The sequence below is a fragment of the Alosa pseudoharengus genome, unplaced genomic scaffold (genome assembly GCF_046254945.1).
Source record: "Alosa pseudoharengus isolate Yale_2024_CS ecotype anadromous, Long Island Sound unplaced genomic scaffold, YU_APseudo_1.1 YU_APseudo_1.1_scf_16, whole genome shotgun sequence".
In the NCBI taxonomy this organism is placed as follows: domain Eukaryota; kingdom Metazoa; phylum Chordata; class Actinopteri; order Clupeiformes; family Clupeidae; genus Alosa; species Alosa pseudoharengus.
Genome location: NW_027468630.1, coordinates 13017639 through 13042510, shown reverse-complemented (window position 1 = coordinate 13042510; position 24872 = coordinate 13017639). Strand labels below are relative to the sequence as shown.

Below are 24872 nucleotides of genomic sequence, written 5' to 3'. Positions count from 1 at the left end.
AAAAAAAGCATGGATTGATAGATGGATGAGATGCAGCAGGAGCTTGATTTGTTTAAAGGTACAGCTGTTGTTTATGACGTTGAAGTCAAATGGGTGGGTTTGGGAAATGAAGAGAACCCTTAGATAAAAAGTGATCAGTGATTAGTGACCTCATCACATGATCTGGCAGTCTGGCACACAAGGTAGTGTGTGGTCTATGGTGGTGGTGGTGGTGGTGACGATGAGGATGATGAAGTCTGTGGCTTTGTTTATGATAACAAAATGAAACCGGTCCCATATAGGTCAAGAACCAGAGCCTCTATATTTGAGTTGTAAACACTGAAGGAAAAGCTTCAAGAGATATTTCTTCCAGAGACCCTTTTTTCCCTTTCTCTGGCAGTCAGTTGCTACAGTTTTTAGTAGTTCATGTTTTTTTCTTGGCTGTTTTAAAGTACAACTGTATTTTGATGCGTATGTAGAGAGAGAGGCTTAACAAACAGATATCATCCCGATTGGCTTATCAAGATCCCGGTTCTTTCAATTGTTTTCTACTTAATACGTTCCTCCTGTTAAGGAGAAATCCTCTGGAGAGTCGTTAAAAAAGTATAAATTTGTGAAAACAGATTAAAAACTGAGAATCTGAAACCTAAAAATTGTCAGAGTTATTGGAGTGTTTGAAAACAAACCCACATCTGTTTTCTTTGTATGAAAGATGAAAGGAAGACTACATGAGACGATGCAATGAAGGGAAAAAGGGTGGTTTGCAGCTTTTATTGGACACACTATCAACTTCAACATGTCATTCGCCTTATTTGTCATGAAGGGACCGCATGAACAATGCCAAACAGTCACGTGAGGGGAGAAAAATGTGAGGGGAAGAAAACTCCGAGCATTCACAAGCTTATGTGTGCAACCCCGACGGTTGGCTTGCCCTCCCCAAGCTCCCCATGATATAATATACATGCACATATTCTATATGTCGCACACACTTTACATAGCAGCACACGCCAGCGTCTTTTTTTCCCCTTGAAAGGATTGCAAACAGCACCACTGTTAAGTTCACTATTGAGGTTGTACATTTTTTTTTCTCATTTTCCGGACAGAGAGAAGACAAAGAATAATGTGTTAGCAGTTAAGATTGTGTGGAGATTGTGGAGTCTCCAGCCTTGTCATCAAGGGCATAAGAGACCTTTTTTTCAATTGTCACACGTATTTGTTGCATTTAGCTTGATGATGAATAAATATAGAGGCTAGTTTTATCTTAATAGGTCAGACACTGAAACTTTGGACATACGGACTTGAGCAAAGTCAATCAAGTCAACAGTTTGTTAGTGCAATCTTATTACCTTTTTTATTCTAAAAGTATTATTCCAAATAAAAAATCTCTACTCGACACTGAAAGGAAACTGTCAACAGCACCTTTGGCCATTTTGTCCTAAGATCAGAAAAGAAAAACAAAACAAGGATTGGATCTCTGGTCCCTTTAGACACACACACACATCTGTCTACTCCTCACTAAACTCACTGGCAACTGTATTACAAAACAAGCGATTCACCATGCTTTTATTGAACTCCCACTCCCAATTTACATATTGCTACCCTATATTAATTTCTAATGTCAATATTACCAAAATTGTAATATCAGTGTGGGGGTCATTTCCTTCCAAATGCATTTGGAGTTAAATAACAATACCGGCGTGTGCTTCTTTTCAACATCTAGCCAATTGTGGACTTGCAAGTTAATATACTACGAGCTACGATTCATGAGTCCTAATTCAAACAAATTTTCCAAGCCAGATGACACTGATAACTGTCTAAGTCAGGTGTTACCAAGTGAAATCTGCAGTGCATTATCCAAAAGCAATCAAGCTGGTGATGTTCACAATGTGCTTATCTATTGTAGGTAAAACCCAGCCATCTTCTCATTCTCTCAGCATCAATGTGCAAATCCTCATTCTGTCAAACAAGTCCCTCAAGACGGTCCCAACAAGCCTCTCCTTGTTTCAGAGAAGCCAGGGCTGGCATTGCCAAGAGGCTCATCCTATTGCTTGCAGCCTGCATTTAGTCTCAATCATCTCAGTCATCTCTCTGCAGATGAAAATCATCCCCATCAAAACACATACCCTCAAATAAGTCAAAATAATTTACAATGGGTATCTTAACTTCTTTAACATGCATAAAATATCTTAATTAGGATGAGGGAACAACAAAGCAACCTGAATAATATTATGAACGAAAAAGTGCAACTTCATATAATGGCAAAACAGGGGAAAGGATGAAGTATGCAGTGGTAAAATGGAATGTATTTTACCATCATTTCATACAGTATCCTCTTCCCTACCTTTCAAAAGGCTTCAAAACAACTCCAAAGGCTAATTAACCTCTGAGTCACTAAAACGATAACCCTGAAGATGTCAGGTGTTTGTGAGGCATTTATCTAACTGTTAGCACAGAGCTCAATCTACAATCAGCACAATTGAAATGTGTTCCTTCCAGTAAAGCAAAAACACAAGATAATAAATTAGACTGGAAAACATTTGACAACATATTAACACATAATCTTAACGGTTTACATGATCTAGTTCTTTTAGGCCTTGTTAAAAAATTAACATACAAAAAATAATATTTAGTTCACACTTATTTGTCATGAAATCAAATGACAAATTACAATTACTTTCTAACATAGCAGTTTACACACATAACTGATTGTTAAGTCAATAGTAAATCTAGGGAAGTATATATATTTATATATGTATTTATGTGTGTGTATATATGGTCGAGTCAGGATCTGGATATTATACTTAACTGTACATAAACAAAAATGTACTGCCAGATGAACATGCATTTATCAGCCTTGGATCACAACTATGTCTAATACACTGCACTTCAAAGACCCAGTGCACTGCATCTGTGTGTTTTGTGTATGCTGTGACTGCCACACAGAAGGAAAACTAGGACTGAAATAGCAGGCTAGGAATACTTCAACCTCCAACTGACCACAGCCTACGATGAACATTGTGAACACGGCCTACTTTATTTGAGGCTAACGTTCAGACAGATAGATGAAAGCCCTATGGTCTATGTATCTTTTTAGAAGTTGTGTTGTGTCAAGAGGTATTTAAAACAACATATACAATACATCTGACTAACTGCACTGGGAACACTTGTATATAACTGTATCATTTTAAATCCACTGAAGTTGATAGATGAGCGTTATGGTGGCTGTGAGATTTCACAAACTAGAGTGTTGTGTTGTTACAGAGTATGGTCATCGAGAAGAGGCAGTCCTATTTGTTTTCTGTCATTTGTTTAGTGATGAAGCTAACAGCTTGGTTTGGGCTTAAAGGCAGCAATGCATTCACAAGTTAAAGGCACATCTTCTCTAACACTCAGTTGTACAGTACAATGCACAAGAGACACAAGCAAACTGTGCCCCATGAGCCTATCAGTCAGTCGATCAATCTGTCAATCAATCCCACTCTCTGTACCTTCCCACTCTAAAGTAATTCTTTCTTCGGCAATATGACACAACAATATGGAAAAAACTAACATCAACGAAATCATCATTAAAGACAAAAAAACAACTGAACAACAACCAATATTAAACACACATGAAACACCCGAGGATTCGTGGCTGTTGCAGAATTAACTACAAACAGGGTTCTAAAGGGCCAATCTCTAACACACAGAGAGCAGAAATTAGGGTGGATTGGGGTTAGGTGAGGGTGGGGTGGAGAAAGGGTAGGACAGATGAGGAAGAGACCTTGGGGAGGAGGGCTTTTTAGAACTCGATCTTGCAGGCGGCAAAGGACTCGTCCTGCATAACCACCGTGCTGCTGCTGGCCAGCACCATGATGTTGAGCTCCTGCTGCCTCTCGTGCGTCTGCTGGTACCAGTCACGCATCACCTCGGTGTCGTGCGTGGGGATCAGGGTCACCTGGTGGGGAGAAGGGCAGTGCAGGGATGAGATCAGCTAGAGGTACACCCTACAACAACTGCATTCATATGTCTTTCTGAATAAAAAACAAAGATACTTATTACCTTACTAATATGAATGAAAGAAGAACAAAAGTCTTAAGCTGTATGAGATAGGTTAAATGGAAACATATGAATGTGACCAAGCAAGGGCGTCGGAAAAAGGTTGATGGTATCAATTTCTGTGTGTGCCTATAGTTTAAACATTAATCAATTCATTCTTCTTAATCTTAATTCACAGAGTGTAGTGTGCAGACAGAGTTGATTGATTCATATCCCACTGAGCCAAGAAGGAGTTTCTTTGGCAAAATGATATTTGAAATATCAAAGGATGCTGCAAAGTTGAAATAGGAATTGCAGTTGGAAACTAATGTTTATGCAAGGGAGAAATAAGCCCTATTCCATGGCTCACAAAACACACACTATCCCTGTCCTTCATTATACATACAGTATGACATGGCTTTTGCATAATCACTGAACGCATTCCATATACCCGTGTAGTCAGACGAATATAGAACAATACCCTTGAGACCCACTCATAGCTTTAAATGCCACCGTACCTAGGTATACCTGGAGAAATAAATATGAAATTTTCCTCACTCTGTCTCAAATGCCCTGCTGCTCAATCGGTTCCTGCACTGTGAAAGTACCACATCCTTCATGACAGAATTTATGCAAATAGCTTTCCAACAGACTGTCTTTTAGCTAAAGTACCTTCCACAGGAAGACAGTTACTTCAAAATTGCTTTCCAAAAATAGGTATTTGATAGACAGACAAGCAAATAGAGAATCTTATCTTTGATATTACCACCACTTACTTTTCCCAAATTATAGATCCTAAACAAATGAATTATGGCTGTATTATTTACTTCAGATCATTGTCTCAGTCAGAAACGACCAGAGTAATCTTGTCAAATAGGGAAAAAAAGGATGCTGAATTAAAATGCCTGACCCTACATTTAACCTAAGATAATAGTGCGCTTTACCTGGAGATTGGATCCCCACTGAGCCTTTCCATCCAACAGTGCATCCAGAACCCTGCGGCTAGGCTCCTCGCTTCCTGTGTCATTCCCGCTCACCACATAGTAGGCTGAGCGAACACGCTTGAAGAACTCCTGGTCTACATTCTTTGCACTGCAGTGATTGGGAATGTAGGCTAGATCCACATAGATTGGACTCCCACAGGAACTGGATTTGGAAAAGTTAGAGCCTAGAAAAGGAAAATGCAACCAGTTTGAGAAATACTGCACATAAGTGTCTGTTTGTAGTGTGTGTGCAGTGGCTTGCCTGGTGCACAGAATCACATATTTGAAATAATTATCATAGAACATATTCCATTAATCATTCATCAATAAAAATTATAATGAGCCATGTAGAGACCCACCTGTGGAGCTCTTTACTCCATTGACAAGCCCTTTGGCAGGGTTGTAGCTTGACCTGGACATGTCATCCTCTTTAGAACCCTGTCCATCTGACGTACGAGACATCCTTGATGATTTCTCAACATCCTTCTTCTTCAAGGAAGTGCTCCTAGGCGAGGAGTCCTTCGAGGTCTGTTTTGCAGGGGTTGGAGACCTTTTGCGCCTGCCTGCCGGTGAGCCAGACTTTGGTTTCCCAAGGGATTTCTTGGGACTCTTGGCCTTTAAGTCTTTTTTCAGCTGCTGCTTCTCTGTGAGGTTCTGGTCAAGGTTCAGGGCCTCTGGGTCCACCATGCACACATCTGGGTGTGGGGGGTGAGGAGCCGGGTCCATCATGGGTGCAGGTGGAGGATCATGGGTTTTTCCTGATGACCTAGATGAGGAGTAATAGCCTCCACCACCAAAAGCCATACCTGAAGACTTATCCACTGGCAGAAAATCTGCATCCTCGTCTGAGTCTACATTGGCTTCTCGTGCCTCACTTGATGGGCACTCCTCTGTTCCAGGTGGCACATCTGAGTCTGACTGCGAAGGTAAAGACTCGCTAACAGAGGTTGGGGGTGTTTCTTCAGCAGCAATTCCTGCTGCCATTGCTCCAAACATGTCCCTGTTGTGGCCATAGGAATGGTGTGATTGTGATCTACCCTTGCCAGATGGATGTTGTTGGTCAATACCCTCCTGGGACCGATCGCTATCCTCATCCTCATCACTGCCAAAGTGCTGGAGGCTTGGGTTGATGAATGATGGAGAGATGTCACCCTTCCTCTGTTTGAACTCTGACGCTGAGTACCCTGGGGATTTCTTGGTCGAGGAGTAAGAGGAAGCTCCCATGCAGACATCAGGAGGCTGATCTGAGTCATCATCATGCTTACCACTGTCCTCAGTGTAGTAAGCGGAATGGAAGGTCTGGTCAGCAGATGCCAGAGACAGAGGGCGAGGAGGATGCTCTGGTTCCATCTCCTCCTCTTCCTCATACTCATCCTCATGTCTATAGTGAGGAGGAGAGGCTCCAGGGTAGATTCCTCTTTGCTGCTGCAGTTCCCACTCGAAGGGACTCCTCACTTTGCTGACATCCATCTCTGCTCCTCTCGGCTCTGCTTTAGCCTGGCTGGACATCATCCCACTGGCCAGACCAAAAGGATTCGGGGAGCTTGTGGCTACCTTGGTTAGTCCATTTGAGGTGTCTGGCTTTGTGGATGAGGATCCATATGAGGTAAGGACATCAGGGAGAGCTTTGCCGGAAGGCGAGGTCACCTTTTTCTCAGACAAGCTAGACAGGACTCCTTCCCTGCTCTCTGTAATGTGGGTATCAAATGGAGATCTTTGGCATGGTGATTTGAGCTTAGTTTCACAGACATAGTCCTCCTCCTCACTTTCACTCTCAGTGTCTTCATAGTACTGTTTCTCAGACAGCTCTGAGTGAGCCTTTGGAGGCACTCCATAAAGGTCCTTAATGGGATCTTTTCCTGCAGTCAGGCTGAGTTGAGAATATGGCCCAGATGCACCAAGCTCTCGACTCTTTGAGTCATCTGACCACTCTGGTTTGTAAAAGCATGCTGCTTGTGGAGCTGACATGGCTCCTGCAGAGCTGGCAGATAATTTTTTGTCTTCTGCTGAGGCTGTGGACTGTGGTGGGAATGGCTTGTTTTCCTCAAAGGGGCTAAGGGGTGAGAATCGAGCGAGACTCGAGGTGGACTCAGCCGTGGTGGTGGCAGGTGTGAGCTTCTCCGAGACTTCAAGGTACTCATCCTTTACCAGCCCACTGGAACTTGAAAAAGGGGAGTCCATCACCAGGGAGTGTTCATCTTTGAAGGAGGAGTACTCAAAGCCAGCACTGGCCGGTGTCTCAAGCTCCTCTCCGAACTGTCGGCTGGTGTTGAGTGAGGCAGAGGCTGAGGAGGAGTGGCTATAGGAAGAGGAAGAGGAGTAGGCAGTGGCAGTGGTGGTGTAGCTAAAGCCCAGAGACACCGAATCACCTGATTTCTTGCCCAGGAGGTCAGGTGTCTTCTGCTTGTCAAAGTCCTGGTCCTTGTCCTGATCCTTGTAGTATTTATCCTCAGTCGCCTTCATTGATAGAGGTAAGTATGACTGGTCTTGAGTGTCCTTCTTGTCTTTGTCTCCCTGTTGACTCAAAAGCAGAGACTCCTTCTCACCACCGTAGGAATAGTCAAAACCAGAGGAGAATCCTGTTGGACCAACAGAAGTCTGGCTTGTGGAGAAGGGTGAAGGAGCATCTCCTTTTCCAAATTGTGACAGATCTTCAGTGCCTTTGGTGCTGTCTGATAATCCAAAAGGACCAGATGCTGTGTTTTTTCCCGCGATTGTTTCGAAGTCACGCTCGTGTGTGCTGCCTTTGACATCTTTTACATCAGGGAGTTTTGAGGAGGGTACAAAGTCAAATGGATTCTTTGACTCTTTCTCAGATTTAGCCTTAGATTCTTTGTCAAAAGTGTAGTTGTATTTGTACTTTTCATCTCCATCATCATCATCATCGTCATCATCATCATCATCATCATCATCGCCTTCACCATACACTGATCGTATCACATCTCTCTCCAAGGCAGCTTCTTTTTCATGGTAGCTCAAGGATTTGCCTGTAAAAGAACTACCTATTGTGGAATGATCTGAGAAAGGGGAACTAATTTGCACTGTTTTCTGCACAGGCTCTTTTTCGGTCTTACTTGCTGTACTGGTCGGAAGTCCCACAGACATAGCACTGAAGCCTGATAGGGTGCTTGTGGTTTTTAAATCAGGCTCTGCCAAAGAACTCAAAGGTGCATCTTTGTCAGCTTTTTTCTCTGTTCCCATTGAAAGGAAGGACTCTGTTTTCTGTGTTTCCTTTGTGTCAGCTTTGTCAAATTTATCTTTCTGGTCCTTCTGATTTTCAGAGCCATAGCCATATGAATCGGATGAACTGGATCGGCTGTCATAAATGTCAGAATAAGTGAAACTTTTCCCATCTACATAAGGAGTGTCTTGTCTTGTTTCTGCAAACTCCTTCTTTCGGTGTTCACGCTCTGCTAAGGATAACTGGTCAAAGTGCACACTTCGTTCACTTTCCTTGAAGCCTACTGAGGAGTGCTCTTGTTTTTCTGATGTCTCTGTTCGGCCAAACTTATTGGACATGGTATCAAATTTACTTGTCTCAGAAGACAGTTCAGACACAGTCACTCCTGAGCGAAGGACATCTAATGGCTTATCTTCATCTTCATCGTCATCCTCATCTGAGTGTTGAAACTGAGCTATAGGTTTCTTATCCCAGGCAGCATCACCCTTGTCTTTCTTTTCTGTTCCCTCCTTCTCAAACTGCTTCTCATCTTTCAGGGACTTTGGCTCACAGCTGTACTCATCATCCAAGAATGTGCCCTCCCTTTCCTTGTCAAAACTTGACTTACCAAGAATTTCCTTCTCTTTATCCTGTTTGGCAAAGTAGTCATCTTCACTGTCCTCTTCTTCCTCAGACTCATCAAAAGTAGCCCTATCACTGGAGAACCCCCTTTCTATTAGCTCACTGTCTTTCCCTTGAGAAGGAGTCACAGTCTTTTTATCAAGGTCAGATTCAAACTGGTCAAACTTGTAGGAGTCTATCTTGGGCTCATCCTTCTTCTCTCCTGTCACTGACTTTGGTGCCTTGTCCTCTGTGGGCGAGTACCCACTGCTGGTTGGTCCTGAAAGTGTGGGAGAAGCTATCCTGGCAGTGCTGTCATCAGGGCCCTCACTCTCAGAGCCAGCACTTCTATCAAAAGCGCCAGAGAAATATGGTGATGGAGAGAATGATTTCTCAGTGGAATCACTCTTTGTTTCATCCTTGGAAACAGACACTGGTTTCACCTCTTGTGCTTTAGGAGGGAATGAAGACAGTGAAGAGAGAGAGGGAGGCAACACTGCAGTGGGAGACTTCTTGAAGTCTTTGTCTTTGTCCTGGAGAAAAGAAGATGATGCATATCCTTCATGAAGTTTGCTCAGTGAAATGTCAGCATTAGGTGTCTGGTCCTCATCTTCCTCATCATCATCTTCTTCCTCATGGGCCTTGGGGATAGTCTTATGACCAGCCTCCATTTCTGGAACAATGGGCTGGTATTCCTCTGAGGGAGGAGACTTGAAGCACTTGTCCTCTTCCAGAGAGGATGTTGGTGAGATTGTTCCTGCAGAATGTAAGTACTCTTTTCCCTGGGTAGCATCAGTACGAATAGAAAAGGGTATGCTGTTGACCGTATCCAGAAGCAGAGAGCTTCGGCAAGTCTCTTCTGTTTGAGGGGCCGTCACAGAAGCAATAGACTGGTCCTCAGTGATGGAGGTAGCGAATGATGACAATTTGTCACATTCTGTGATAGAAGTAGCTGAAGAAATATGTTCTTCCTCAGCCAGAGGAGCTGATATGATGACATTGGAAGCATACGCTAAAGTAGATTCCTGGGCCCCGATGTAGCCTTTTGCTGACAAAGCAGACATGCCAGACATAGCTGAAGCTTTCATCTCCTTCATACCATGGATGGTGTCAAAGGAACCTGGCTCATCTGGAACTGAAATGTCATAGGAGCCAACATCGTAGCGGAGGTGAGGAATCCTGTCTTCCAAGTCATCATGGATCTCCTCATCAGAAATGGTCTGCTCAGTTTCTGAGTAGCCAGGAATGGTCTCATCTTGAATGAAAGAGATGTGCTCTGAGGCACTTGTAGTTTTGGCAGCTTTAGATTCAAGGGGTTTGTCATCCCAGTCCTTGCCAGTTTTCTCTTTTTTTGCCTCATCTGTTTTGTACTTCAGCTCATCTTCACAGATTAGATCTTCAGCCTCCTCCAACTCTGCTTTCTCAATCACATCTTCCTCTTCCTCACTCTCACTCTTTTTTGACTTCATCTTAACATCTTCTTTGGTGTCTTTAACATCCTGCCACTTTTTGTCTTTCTCCTCATATCCTTTAGCTGCAAGGGGTTTCCTTTTGATAGTGTCCATGTTGTACTCTTCATCTTCATCATCCTCTGAGGCAGCATCCTCATCCTCATATTTCTCAGAGAATTTTCCTTGAGGTTGGATTTTTTCCTCTTTCAGTGGCTTCTCCTCACGAGGGGATTCTGTTTCAACATCTGTTGTGGTTATTCCTTCATCAGGAGACACAATTTGGGAGACTTTAGAGTCTGAGAACGCAGGAGGGACAGTCTGGAGCACTTTGTCTCCTGCAAGGCCTGCCACAGATGAAACTTGAGCAGTCTTCATTGGCTCCTTGTCCATCTCCTGTTTCAGTGCCTCAAAGTCCTTGGTAAGATCCTCAGGAGATGAAAGCAATGACCTGTCCTCCAGGAGTTCCTTGGAGGGTTGCCTTGAAGGTACCTTTTTCTCAGCTGATTCTTTAGCTGCTTTATTCTTATCTGTCTTGGGCTTTCCTTGTGCCTTGGCCTTGTTTAGTGTCTTTCTGACCTCAGGAGTGAAAGGTTTCAGATCTGGTTTAGTAATTTTTTTTAGTTCTGGTTTGCCACTGGTTTCCTTCTTTTTTTCTTCCTTCGCCTTGGTTTCTTTTTTCTCCTCTTTCTTCACAGTGTCCTCTTTTTTGACACGTTTCTCTTTCTTTATCTCCTTTTTTTCTTTATCTTTCTTTTCATCCATCTTAGATGCCCTCTCATTGATATGTTTTTTCAGTGACTTTTCTTTAAGAGGTTTCTTTTTCTCGGGTTTAGCCACTTCGGCTGTCTTTGTTGTGTTTTCCTTCGCTTTGGGTGGTTTTGATGCATTGACACTCTCCTTTATTTTTTTGACCTCTTTCTTCTCTACTTTACTCTCTTTGACAGAGTCACTTTTGGATTCTGCATCATCAAGTCCATTAGTTTCTTTCTTGCTTGCTTTCGGTTTTGGTGAGGATTTTAGGCTCTCCTTACTATCTGTTCTCAGCTTCATTTTGGTTTGCTTAATCACTGGTGGTGGAGCTCCAGATGACATTTCCTTTTGAGTGGCAACAGGGTATCGCAAGAAATCCAGGTGCTTTAGCTTTTCAAGTCCCTCAAATATCTTGTTCTGTGGGGCATTGCCTGGGAACAGAACTCTTACAATCTTCTCTGTAGGGCTGGCTGGAATCCAGACGACCAGGGCACTTACAGACGTGAGATATGGAACAGATACTTCCCCTTCTTTCCCGTTAGGCATCACAATGCCAGTTTTGGCCTTGCTGTTCCCTGCCCACTTCTGCATGAAGAACTGCATCTCCTTACTGTCCTTCACAGGGTTGAGGACATACATGTCTAGCTTGCCCACACCCAGTTTGTGAAAGAGAGTGACAGGATCAATAGTGTTACTGACACCCCTAGAGAGTGGCTCAGGCTTTATCCCTAGCTTGCTGAGGTACTGAAGAGTTAGTGAGGCTTCCTCGATACTCCTCTTAACTTTCAAAGTTGATTCAGGTGAGCGTAGCTTCTCGGGAACATTAAAGAACACGATGCCAAGCTCTGGTGAGATCAGGTTCTTTATCCAGTCACCGTAGCCGTTGACACCTTGTGACTGGTCTTCTTCCTGCTGCTCTGCAATCTTCCTTTGAAAGAGACCATTGATCCCTGGCAGATTGTCTGCCCCAATGTGTGTGAGAAGGACTGAGTCTATACGGTCCAAGTGTCTCACTAGTTTCCAGAAGCAAGACCTCCGGTCAGATCCACCGTCGATCAGGATATTGAAGCCATTCACGGCAAATAGGGCCGAGTCTCCCCGGCCTCCAGGGAAGATGTAGCAGCAGGGCTTGGACAGCTTCAGGAAGCCCCCGGAGGTGGGTGGCTCCAGGAGCTCAAAGGGTGATGGGACATCCACCGTCTCCGAAATGTACTCGGTGAACTCTGTGACTCCTTCCATCTCTGGCAGTGTGGTGTCTGGGTTTAGACGGTAGTCCAGGACCTTCCGAAAGCTCTTCTCCTCTATGAGGCCCAGGGAGCTCCAGCCCCCTTCTCCCTGGCAGGACACGGTGAGACTGGCTTTCTGCTCTGGAGCCCACTTGCTTAGTAGACCTTTCACCTGAGGAGAAAGATACAGAAAATATTTTTTAAATATTTCACTTTTCTCATGTCTTATGTCTCAGGTTTTTTACCTGTACACCACGTATAGCATTTCTACACAAAGCACTTGCTTTAAAATATCCAGAATAACGTTCACATTAGGTTATATTATATATCCCCCTTACCTCAGGATCAGCAATGATGTCTGAGAAATGCTTGCAGGTAAAGACTCCACTTTGCAGTATGATGTCACCAGCCTGATCTGATGTTTGACCACTGAGCACAAGAAGCTTCTGCCCAGCAGAGTCTGTGAGCAGAGAACGAATCTGCTCCACAGAGGAGAGAGGGAGAGAGAGAGAGAGAATAGTTACAAAATGTATTTTTAGTTGCATTTCTAGATTTCAATTTACAAATGATTGTTTTTTTGGTAATAGTTAAATAATTGATCTAACAGAACCATTGCAATTAATTAAAAATTAGCTTCATAATGAATTTTCTGAATACAAATAGAATATATTACATAGTTTCTACAATACAGCATTGAACAAAATTTATCAGGATGTTTTCGCTTCTATGATTAGTGCCATACTTAATTGGACCATATTCATTGGGGCACTTAAAAACATTAAATGCCTTAGACTGTTTGCAAGATGTGGTACACTGGGTATTCTATTATTACTTGGCTTCACATACTATTCCAGTGTCTGGAAAACATGAGTGTGAGCAAGCACTGGTTAGCAAAATGTTATTTGGTAACATTTTCTGTAATAATGAACCATTTGTCTTAGACCCATCAGCTGTCAGTATGTCCTTCACCTCTGAACACAATCTAACCACAAGCAGATTCCCAAAGGGACCAGAGCTAACATGGACAAAGGCATAGCATCTTCGTGTCTCACCTCAGAAGCCGTTGTGTCCTCAGTGGGGTTGACTAAGACAACAGTTTCAAGAACATCACTCTTGTATTGTAGTATTCTTTGTCCTGTAAAAAAAGAATAATGAAAAGATGGTGGTCAATCTTGCAAACTAACATCTAAAAAATATATTCATAGAAATGTTTCATTATTTTAGCGTAATAGGAGAGCAGTTACAATACTATTATCAGTTTGACTATAAACTGCTGCAATTGAAGAAGGATAGTCATTTGTCCATTTCTAGAAAAAACCTTGGCCTTGTGTAAAATATCAACAACTAAAATGTATGTAAAACTGTGAACTGAATGAATCTTTCATGCACTGTCCATAAACAAAACCCTGTGATGGGCCAACACCCTATGATATAAAAATGAACAGATGCTGAAAATACCTATAAGTATGGTGATGGAATTGTCTGAGCAAGGGGCTTTTAGGCTCACTACAAAGAAGCTGACAGAAATGTCTAGAAGCTCTATTTTTGGGTCACATTGCTATGAATACCTCTGAGTGCTTCAGCATCTTTATCAACCTGCCATGCTGCTACTCCCACACGCTACAAATATACCTATCCATTTCTCTACTGCTGACTAGCCTTCACAGTGGCAGCATCTTAATCCTTAAACATCTGCCTCTTCCTATTCGACGCCAGTCACCTCAACACATATTGCAAATCTCCTACAAGCCCATCTGATTGGCTGTTGCCATGGGTACGATTAACTGGCTGTTGCCGGCAGCCGCGTAACACTGACCCACTGTGGGTGCTGCTGGGCGACGCATTGCAGCATTTCTGAGAGAGGAGGAGGAAAAAATACCCACGCTCCCCCTCTCCTTTCCTCTCCTCTGCTCCCTGGGAGAAGGCAGAGTAGAGCGTGTGAGTCGATGAAGCAGCAGCAGGAGCAACACTAGCAGAGCCCAGGCTACTTCAGAAAGGCAGAGATGTGCATTTACCAGCCACAAACAGGAAGTGTGTGTGTGTGTGTTTTAATCTAGATTCATTCGTGTTACCTAGGTGAAATCAGGATAATGCGTCACACTAGCACTGGGTAATTTCCATGAGTCTAGAGTGTGGGCATGCGTATGAGTGTGTGTATGTGTGTCTGTCTGTCTGTGCGCATGTGCGTTTGTGTGTGTGTATGTGTACATGAATGTGTGTGTGTGAATATAAGTGTGGTAATTTGTGCGTGTGTGTGTATCTGTGTGTTTTTGTGTGTAGTGAGAGGGGAGGGGAAGAGGCGACCAGAGCTGGCACAGCCAAGCCTGTGTTGTTTACACTTTCACTTTCCAACAGACAAACACTAGAGATGTGTGTCGGGAAGCTAAAACTACAAACCCAGGGGAGCTGGCAGGCTCCAACCCTTCACTGTAATCACTTCTACTGGCACACACACACAAACACACACACTCTTTCACAACCACAATCTGCACTTTCTATCTCTCTTCTTTTTTGTTCTCACTTGTACTGCACAACACAAAGCATTCCAGTGTGCTTGCGTATGTTGGTGGGAAGAGCCACAGACGCATGAGCAGCATACTATGTGTGTGTGTGTGTGTGTGTGTGTGTTTATGCTAATGAGAGACTAAAGATAGTAAATATATTTCCAGGCTAGTTGAGCATTATGCTGCCCTACTGAACAAGCAACTAGAGTAGAAATAATCCCCCGACCCAGGAGAATAATATGGAATTTTCTTTGCTAAACAATTCGAGTGGGAAATGATGAATGTGCAATTTGCATTTGAATAAATGGGCCAATTGTAGCTTTTAACATCCAAAAATGGCAAGAAAAAAATCCATGACCCATGTTTTCTTTCCCAACTTGTTAGTAAGGTTTGTGAACCAGAAAGACAGGAAATGAGCCATAACAAACTGAAATGTTGTACATACACTGTTCTGTATTAAGTACTAATAACAAATGATTTGCCCAAATACATCATGTCCCCTGATCAACTGTTACAATTTGGAATAGGCACTACAGGAAATTGTATTTTTGCATCTCTAATGACTTGTGCGGTCACAGAAGCGCCCCAAATCCAAGTGGTCCAGAAATATCAGGTTTTGGATTGAGCCAAAAAGGCCTCCCCTCCCCCGAATCCTCCTCTCTATTCATCTCATCCAGGAGGAAGCGCCTAAACTATCAACAACTATCAAGGGATGGCTTGTCAGCTTGACCTTGAAATCTCACTCCCTGGAAAATCATGTAGCTGAATATTAACCTCATCTCTAGACTGCCAAAGCCTGTGACAGCTCCATCATACCCTCGCAGTCACCTCATAATAGCATTAAAACGTGTTTACATCGGCTTAAGGGTGACATATCGCAGGCTGTAAATTAGATTCAGATTTCATTAGATGCAAAATATTACAGTCAGCTGCAGTTTGTATAGAGGGTTATATATGAACCTTAATAACCTTCATGATCTCAAAAGAACTCTCTCCATTTTGAATGGTCTCTGTATGTAAACACACATAGGCGAGGAATTATGTTATTATATCCTATGCTAGGATTTTATATTGGGAAGAATGATATAGGGCAGGCTACTCATAACAAATATCATCTCTAAAGCTTGCTTCATGGAGCACAAGGACTGAGAAATCACCCCCAGTATCTATAAAACACATTTTATTGCTATGAAAACAGCTACACCCTGATAAGTTCTTCATTCCCTCTGATCCCTCACCTAGAGCAGGAGACCCGTGTGACTGGCACATTATCAGCATGAGACAGCGCTCGACACCCCCCTCTCCCCCCTTCAGAGACCCCTCTGGAGCTGAGACAGCGCTCGTACACCCCAAATGACCCCCCTCTCCCCCCTTCAGAGACCCCTCTGGAGCTGAGACAGCGCTCGTACACCCCCCTCTCCCCCCTTCAGAGACCCCTCTGGATCTGAGACAGCGCTCGTACACCCCCCTCTCCCCCCTTCAGAGACCCCTCTCCCCCCTTCAGAGACCCCTCTGGAGCTAAGACAGCGCTCGTACACCCCACTCTCCCCCCCTCTCCCCCCTTCAGAGACCCCTCTGGATCTGAGACAGCGCTCGTACACCCCCCTCTCCCCCCTTCAGAGACCCCTCTGGATCTGAGACAGCGCTCGTACACCCCCCTCTCCCCCCTTCACAGGACCCCTCTGGAGCTGAGACAGCGCTCGTACACACCAAATGACCCCCCTCTCCCCCCTTCAGAGACCCCTCTGGAGCTGAGACAGCGCTCGTACACACCAAATGACCCCCCTCTCCCACCTTCAGAGACCCCTCTGGAGCTGAGACAGCGCTCGTACACACCAAATGACCCCCCTCTCCCCCCTTCAGAGACCCCTCTGGAGCTGAGACAGCGCTCGTACACACCAAATGACCCCCCTCTCCCCCCTTCAGAGACCCCTCTGGAGCTGAGACAGCGCTCGTACACACCAAATGACCCCCCTCTCCCACCTTCAGAGACCCCTCTGGAGCTGAGACAGCGCTCGTACACACCAAATGACCCCCCTCTCCCCCCTTCAGAGACCCCTCTGGAGCTGAGACAGCGCTCGTACACACCAAATGACCCCCCTCTCCCCCCTTCAGACACTCATCTGGATCTGAGACAGCGCTCGTACACACCAAATGACCCCCCTCTCCCCCCTTCAGACACCCCTCTGGAGCAGAGGGGGAGCACAAGTGGGGACCGGGACCGTCCAAATGCCACGCTTGAACAGAGTTCACGCCCAGCCCGCCAGCTTAGAAGGAAGCAGAACTGACATGGGGACCCTCCGCGCCGGGCCACGCACTGCCAGTCAGCCGGTCACGTATGGGCTGGGAGAAATATGAGCTAATTAGTGGTGTGTGTGTGTGTGTGTGTGACTGTCAGGGCCCAGTAGCCATGTCTGACCTTTATAGCTTCCTTATAGTGATAACAGAACAGCACATCACTGGAGCATGCTAAGCTAAAAAGACAATAATCATTCCCACTCTACATGTGCTAATAGTTCAGAGTGAGAACTAGCCAGCCAGAAATGAGCTGCACACTGGGCTGATCAAAGGGATGTCAGTGTGCTGGCCACTCAGGGTCTATGAGGTAAGACACTAATGGAGAGTGTAACTGAATTATTCTCTGACTCAATCCCTGTTTCAGTAAAGATGTTTTGTTTTTACAGCACCAGGTTGCATTACAGACTGTGATATCCAGTGTGGAACATATGCAAATGCAAATGCAAGAACATCTGAGTGGGAAATTACATTTGTAATGATTTGTGCTAAGAAAAGTCTGAGCTTCAGCACCCAGGACAGCACCCTCCCTTGAATGAACATTCAAACAACTGTGCACAGATTAGTGCAAAGTCCAGTGTGTTTTTATCATTTCATTTGATTATTGTCATTTTGCTGGAAGTGTGTGTCTTCTAACTGAGTTTTAAATGATTTCAAAATCAGATCATGTTAACAAAGTTAAATTCAACCCGGCTGAAGACAAGGGCTGAAATGCTTTTTGGCATTAATCACCAAAAAACATCAATACACCTCTTTGAGAATTTTCCACTTGCTGATTTCCATTCTCTCTCAAGCCTTGGGCTGACTGGCTGTTCGGAGATGACCCTGTCAAAACCCTGGTTAAAATTACAGGCTTTAGGACCATGTGTTCACCATGCCACGTTCCGTTGGCCTTCATGTGAGTGCCCTCTCAGCAACTATTCTCTGACCTTGCCATCCACTGTTGCTCTCTCTCTCTCTCTCTCTCGCTCTCTCTTTCTCTCTCTACCTGTCTCTCCCTTGTCTTTCTCCTGAGAGGATAAGAAACAAACAAGCAAACAAATTGAGGTAGACGGGTTGATAGAAATAGAGAGAGAGAGAGAAAGCAAGCCAGACAGAGAGTGCCCCAGTTTTTCTACATTATCTAAGGCGAGTGGTTTAGAGAAGGGCTGGATGTATCTGCCTTTAATCCATTGCAGCCCACATTTTAATCATGGCCAAGCCAATGAAACCTTTCTCAGCATGGACTTATTCCCAATGGACTTGCTGAGTGATAGACAACACAGAACTCCACAAATCTACCAAAGCCAATTATGTGTTTGTGCAGAGAAGGTGCATTGGGAAAGCTATAAACTGAACTTTAAATGCTTTTGTTCCAGCTTTAATAGATTCTGTACATTGGTGAACAAGTCTCCTTAATTGGTCCTTGTTGTAGGAGTGCTTCATTGTAAAAACATTAACATTTCCCAGAAACAGATCATTCTACAAGCTATTTTCCCAGACATCTTTTAGTTCTAAAAATAGATGTACACAAAATCTGATGTTAATTATTTTTCAAGACATCAATACCAGGATTTTTAAGGCAAGTATTTCGAGCTAGACAGCATGAGACAATTGTTTTGTATTCTCTGTAGAGCCTTCTGCCTAACCTCTTAAGAACTAAAGCACAGGTAACAGTGATCAATACTTGCTACTTCCAGGCAAAGTCAAAAATAAGTTGTTGGAAATAACTTCATTTCTTGTATCATCACAAGCATGCTGGTTTATGTCAAATCTAATCTAATCAAATCAAGCATGTATGACTAATTTAATCATACTGTCCGGGTTATATGAACAGCCAAAGTCAGTCACGCACAGGCCTCCTCTTAGACTAAACTGGATGAGAGGAGTGGTAACACTGAGATAATCCTACAGAAACTAAACCATGCAAAATAAATACCTGCTAATATATTCATCATGCCTTTTATCATTTGCACATTTAAACTATAAATAGGCTAAAGCTGTGATCTTGTAATGGGTGTGCTCATCACTTATCTTCTGTTTAAACAGGCCGGTAACGTGTGATAAAAGAAACCAAACTCTTGTCTATTTTATGTTTTTCAATTTCTAATTGAAATTGAATTTGAAACTAATGCATCTATGCCCATATCCTGCTAAAAGACCTGCAGCTGAGGCCTTGGTTAGGCTTACAATAACTATCCTCCACAAGTATGCAGCTAATAAACTAGTAACCCTAGACTAGTGAAAGAAAACCAAGTAATGCAACAGATGATCTTCCCTAAGGTTAGCCTAAACCCCTAGGCTTTCCTTCAGTACCCCGAAAAAGTATTTTGGGGAAACAGTTCAGAATTGAGACCTTCCTAAATCACCTTAAGCACCATCCGATTTAAAAGTGCAGTTGTGCCTTTCAGATTTATACTGAAGCCTTCAGTGATGAGCAGTTTAAGTAGACAAAGAAGCGTTTAAAGTTAAAGAAGCACTATGGGTAAATAGGGCTCTGCTGCAGGCGTTAAATAGAGGCCTTATTCTTCCAGGAGTGGAGCTTTAGTGCTCAGGTGCAAAGAGGCCTCCAGTAGAATACACCCCCGATGTCCCATGAGTCGCTCTTCAGAATGATGGGCACTCAGATGATGCTACCCTTACATATAGACACACACACACACACACACACACACACACACACACACACACACACACTCCTCACTCACAATCATCTGTCTCTCTCTGTCACCTTCACGCACACACACACACACTCACTCTTTCACTCAATCACCTCCAGTAATCCAAACACCTCTCTCTCTCTCTGAAACACACACACACACACACACACACATACACACACAGACACACACACAGACATTTATTCTAATACAGCTCAACCTTCATAATCCTACAACCACGTGCAGTTTATATTCTAGGAAATATGCTCTATCCCACATAATTTCCCACATACTGAAAAAAGACAATTGGACAAAGACAAGAACTGGAGTTCAAATGTTGGGTAAACTGTCTGATGCCCTTCTTAGAGCAGCTGCTGACATATTTTTTCTTCAGTCTTGTTTGATCTATCATACATCACAATGCTGTTGGGACTCACAAATCATAACGTTAAAATCTAATACTCTCATCTTCCCCACAATCAAGACAAAACTCTGTATACCCAAATTCTTAAGATGAGTAGGCCTATAAAACGGGTGTTCTGTGTACATTTAAATAAATATAATATGCACTCAAACAGTCATGATGAAAATGTTTCATAGACGAACAAGCATTCAGACAGGTGCTGGGAGACAGTGGGTGGGGAAGAGTGACGCTATTTAAACCTCTTACACGTCCATTATTTTAATGCCACCTCAAAAAACATATCTCTTCCAACTCTGCTACCTCTACTCGCCACAAAATGTCAGATGAATACAATGACAGGGTCTCCAGTGATTCTCCAGTAAAACAAGTAAGACATCTCAAACAAAGCCCACCACCAAAAAGAGCTTTTTACATGCATCATCTTCTAATTAACGTTACGTGGAATCGCATCCTGTTCAGTCACTGATCGGGCACTAAGAACCTTGTCGCTGACAAGAGGGAAGCATATTATGGAGGCCTGTTTCTTTAACGTCAATATTCCGTGAATCCCGGCAGTCGCAGGCTAACCGAGGAGCAAAGTGTGTGTTGAATAGAATAGAATATCTTTATTTGTCATTGTCACAGGTACAACGAAATTAAGTGCATTCCTTGTTCAGTGCAGATGCCCTTGATTAGGCTACGACAAAACTAGGTGAGATTCTACAGGTTTAGTGTAAGCTGCAACCTAGCCTGGTAAGGTGACAGGGGCATTTCTGCATCCAGTCATATAGTAAATAGTTACGCATCTATTCCGACTCTGTTACAACCAGAAATACTTTGCCCTGATTATTTAAGACCGCTAACATGACTGGGATATTGCCTTGACCGCTAGGAGTCTACTGAGGCCTACGTCTCTGTGGATTTACATAAATTCGGGAAGAGAACTGAATATAGAGTAGGATTATGGCAGCACATCTGTAGCTCTTACTTGGAGAGATGCCCTGTTTATAAGGTAATGGAAGCTTGAACTCAAATTAGGTCACCAAAGTATCTTAACGAGGCGCGTTTCGTTTTTTCCCAGTCACCTGAACCCTGCACTGTAGATTGCTAGTTCATATCAGACCAGCCCGACATACCACAGTGATTTTACATACAATTTGACTGTGGATCAACAGCGTGCACTAATGGCATGAATGCGCACTGGTTAAAGAAATCCTTTTTACCCTGTCGGAATCACATCACCTCGGATGGTATAATCGGCTGTTCAAGGACACTATAAACCCTACGTCTATGAAATCTGAACAAGCCCTCCCCTTATTAAGAAATCGTTTCTTTCTCAATATCAGTACCACGATTCACATTCCCTATATCAGAGCAAGGTGTGCTTGACATTCGAGACCTAAAGTGATCATATGCAAAATATCCTAGTCGCATGCAAACAGAAAGCGGCCGCTACATTTTTACTGCATTTTCGCCAGATATCGAGAGTTCGCCGTCTTTCCTCGCTGCTACAAATCAACCAAGCATCTATCACAGCAGGTGCTGGAAGTCTACATATGCAAGAGATGGCATCTTATTTTACACATATTCCGTAGCGTTAAATAGGCTAGGCTATATGATACGAGCGATGACTAATTTGCAAGGTGAAAGGCATTGACAAGACAGATGTGAATACGCGCACCGACAGAATGACACCTACCGTGGAGGATGCTCTTCTGTGTGTCTACCGTGTGTCCTGCGAGCGTTGCGAACGCGCAATCCTACGAGCGTGCGTCGGTCAGGCAAAGGGGTGGGTGGGGCCAGTGGAGTATGTGTGTGTGCGTGTGTGAGTGAGAGAGATAGATTGTGTGTGTAAGAACAGTCTGTTTTAGTCTATGTCAAAACACATAGGCTACCAGCAGTCTTACCAGCAGATATGTCTATGTGCATCTATAAGATTAAATTGTTCTCACAAACTAAAAAAAAAAAAAAACCTTAGAGGCAACCCAGATGTGCAGATGTGAGACAATGCCATGTGCAGCCCTATGATTCCCTCACTGCCCCAGCTGAAAGGGTAGCCCTCTGCTGCTCACAGGATCATTTACGCCTCATTTCTCCTCCAAACATCTGTAGGTTGGAGAGCAGCGGGACATAATCAATGCAGGGTAGAGGAAGACAGCAGGAGCTCCCCTTATGGAAGTCATTGGTCTTCATCAGTGCAACCTCACCTAAGTGTGGCCATTAAAAGATATCCAAACTGTAGTCAATATACATTCTATCATAATCGTCACACACGCTCAGGTTATTCCTCTCTAATGGACTCTTCGGTTGCTACTCTGTCCATACATCGGCATGTATTATATACCCTGGTGGTCTTAGAGCACCTTACCATACCTTACTATGCACAGAGAATCACAGGCTCAGTCCCTGCCTCAGTCATTGCAAGCGCCTCTGATTTATTAATCACCACTATGTGGATACTGTTTTTAGAATTGATTTAGATTAAGTGTTAGTTAGTATAATTTGTATTTTTGTAATTTGTATTTTAGTATATTTTTATATATTGTATTAAGTGTTAGTATAATTTGTATTTTAGTATATTTAGCATATTCTTTATCTTCTACTGACCTTACTGCTTAGTTGTGTTTTTATATTATATACTTTAATTACTCTTTCTGCTGTTAAAGAATGTGTTTGTGTTGTATGTATGTTGCCGAGACCTTGAATTTCCCCTGGGGATCAATAAAGTATCTATCTATCTATCTATCTATCTATCTATCTATCTATCTATTATATCAGTTCTCAGTAGTAGGCTAGTTTGGGTGGCGTGGAGAAGATGAGGTCTTTGTGTGGGCGCCCAGCTGGAGGCTCAGCCTGCGTTGGCTCAGGGTCGGATCCATAGTGGGATCAGCTGCTCTCAGGGTGCGTTGTATCTGTGATCAATAGGAGCTGTGATCGAGGCTGAGATGAGACATTAGCAGAGGAATGAATCCTCCGTCTCAGCTCATCAGCTCCTCCCTTCTCACGCTGAACCCCTCTACTCACGCTGAACCCCTCTTCACACGTTCAGTAAATACAGCGCACAGAACATTATTGAGATCTGTATATTCCCTCCTCTCACATAAACATACCCCATGCACTCTCCCACACATGTATAGATATTTCAGTGTACACACACACACACACACACACACACACACACACACACACACTCCCGTGAATGCAGGGTTTGCTTTACAGTCTTAACTCATGACGATAAACCTTACCTTTGAGTAGCTTCTCATCTTCTCATCTCATAGTTCATTCTCCAAAAAAATGGCTCCGAAGGTTCTCCTTAGCTATTGTTGGTTAGTATCTTAGTTTGTCAGTCATTTTGTCCTTATTTAGCACAGTACAAGAGGAAGGCAAGACAAGTAATTCAAACCAGTCACATCAGTCTGGCGCCCCATTAAAAATAGATCCATTTTGCTTTCAGGTGAATCCCTTCATATCCATTTATAAATGGCTTTGTTCCAGACAGATCCGCACAACTCAAACACTAGACTGAGCTGAAAGCTCTGGACACCCAAAGACAAGAGGCAAGAACAGTTAAAGTTTGGATTGGGTGGGGTGGTCTGGATCGCCTGGCACTTTACACACACACACACACACACACACACACACACACACACACACACAGCTGTGATTGCCAGTGTAGCAGCTGCTATTGGGGGTCTGCCCAAATAGTCACCAGACACTGACAGTACTCTGTCTAGCTTGGCACAGAGGCCCAGAGACACACAGACAGTGGGATGGAGAGTGTTGTGACTGGAATAGCATAGACGTAGCATAGAGGAGGCTTTCACTTCTAAAATGCTCACCGATGAAATGATCAGTAGTGCCTAAAAGATCCATCAGCTTTTTGCATTTTAACATTAATAGTTTTTGTAACCAGGAATAGAATTGGTTGTTGTAAGGACAATCCTTATATGACTGATTCTTTAGCAGAATAGCGTATAAAGCAAATGTTTATAAAATGAATATAAGCTAATTAGAAAATGGATGGCACACAAACATAGTGACAGGTATACAGTATTTTGTGGTGCATTCTCCATGTGGAAGTTATAAATAACCCTTAATCTTTCCACATAATGAACATAGCCTATATATAGTATAGCCTCCTGAAGACCACCACTGCCATGGCTAAAACCCCTGACAACTGGTTCACATTTGCGGCTGCCACACCCAATTGTGTGGTTACTGCTGAGGCCATTTTGCGTCCTTCTGGAACGATCTCTGGCCATCTTAACCAGAGCTATGTTGCTGTCACACAACAGCTGATCGTCATGGTGAACCAGATATGAAATTAATATGTGCTTTGGGATGATCGTCACCGTGGCCTGCCTTTAGTTTATTAATGCCTCCCTTGATGGGAGATACATTCACCATCAGATATCTGAATATAGACAGGCAATCCTGCATTCATGCCGTGTGTGTGTGTGTGAGGTGATAGCTCAGTGGTATTACACACAGATGCTCTCTGGCACATTGATTATACTGAGTGCTTCCAGAGAGACAGACGAGACTGATGGGGACGCGGGGGAGATGAGACGGGCAGGCCAGACAGTGTCTCCCTGACCGCTCCGACGGGACACACGCAAGGCCTACCCTTTACATGTCCTCTGCAGGACAGTCCTGCTGAACCATACAGTATGCAATCGGGGAAGGACTCATATTTCAGTGTGTGTGTGTGTGTGTGTGTGTGTGTGTGTGTGTGTGTGTGTGTGTGTGTGTGTGTGTGTGTGTGTGTGTGTGTGTGTGTGTGTGTGTGTGTGTGCGTGCGTGCGCGTGTTTGAGAAAGGCTGTGATCAGGACCTGGCTCTGCT

At 43.6% G+C, this 24872-nt stretch overlaps 1 protein-coding gene across 1 annotated transcript; it reads right to left on the bottom strand.

Annotated features, from left to right (window-relative positions):
* Positions 1-1626: 1626 nt before the first annotated feature.
* On the bottom strand, positions 1627-13317 carry map1aa (microtubule-associated protein 1Aa). Its single transcript, XM_076288011.1, has 5 exons — positions 13240-13317; positions 12526-12666; positions 5339-12359; positions 4941-5164; positions 1627-3916 (listed from the first exon to the last, which is right to left on the bottom strand). The coding sequence occupies exons 3-5, from the start codon at positions 12198-12200 to the stop codon at positions 3761-3763; spliced, it is 7242 nt and encodes a 2413-aa protein (XP_076144126.1). The 5' UTR covers positions 12201-12359; positions 12526-12666; positions 13240-13317; the 3' UTR covers positions 1627-3760.
* Between the last annotated feature and the right edge of the window lie 11555 nt (positions 13318-24872).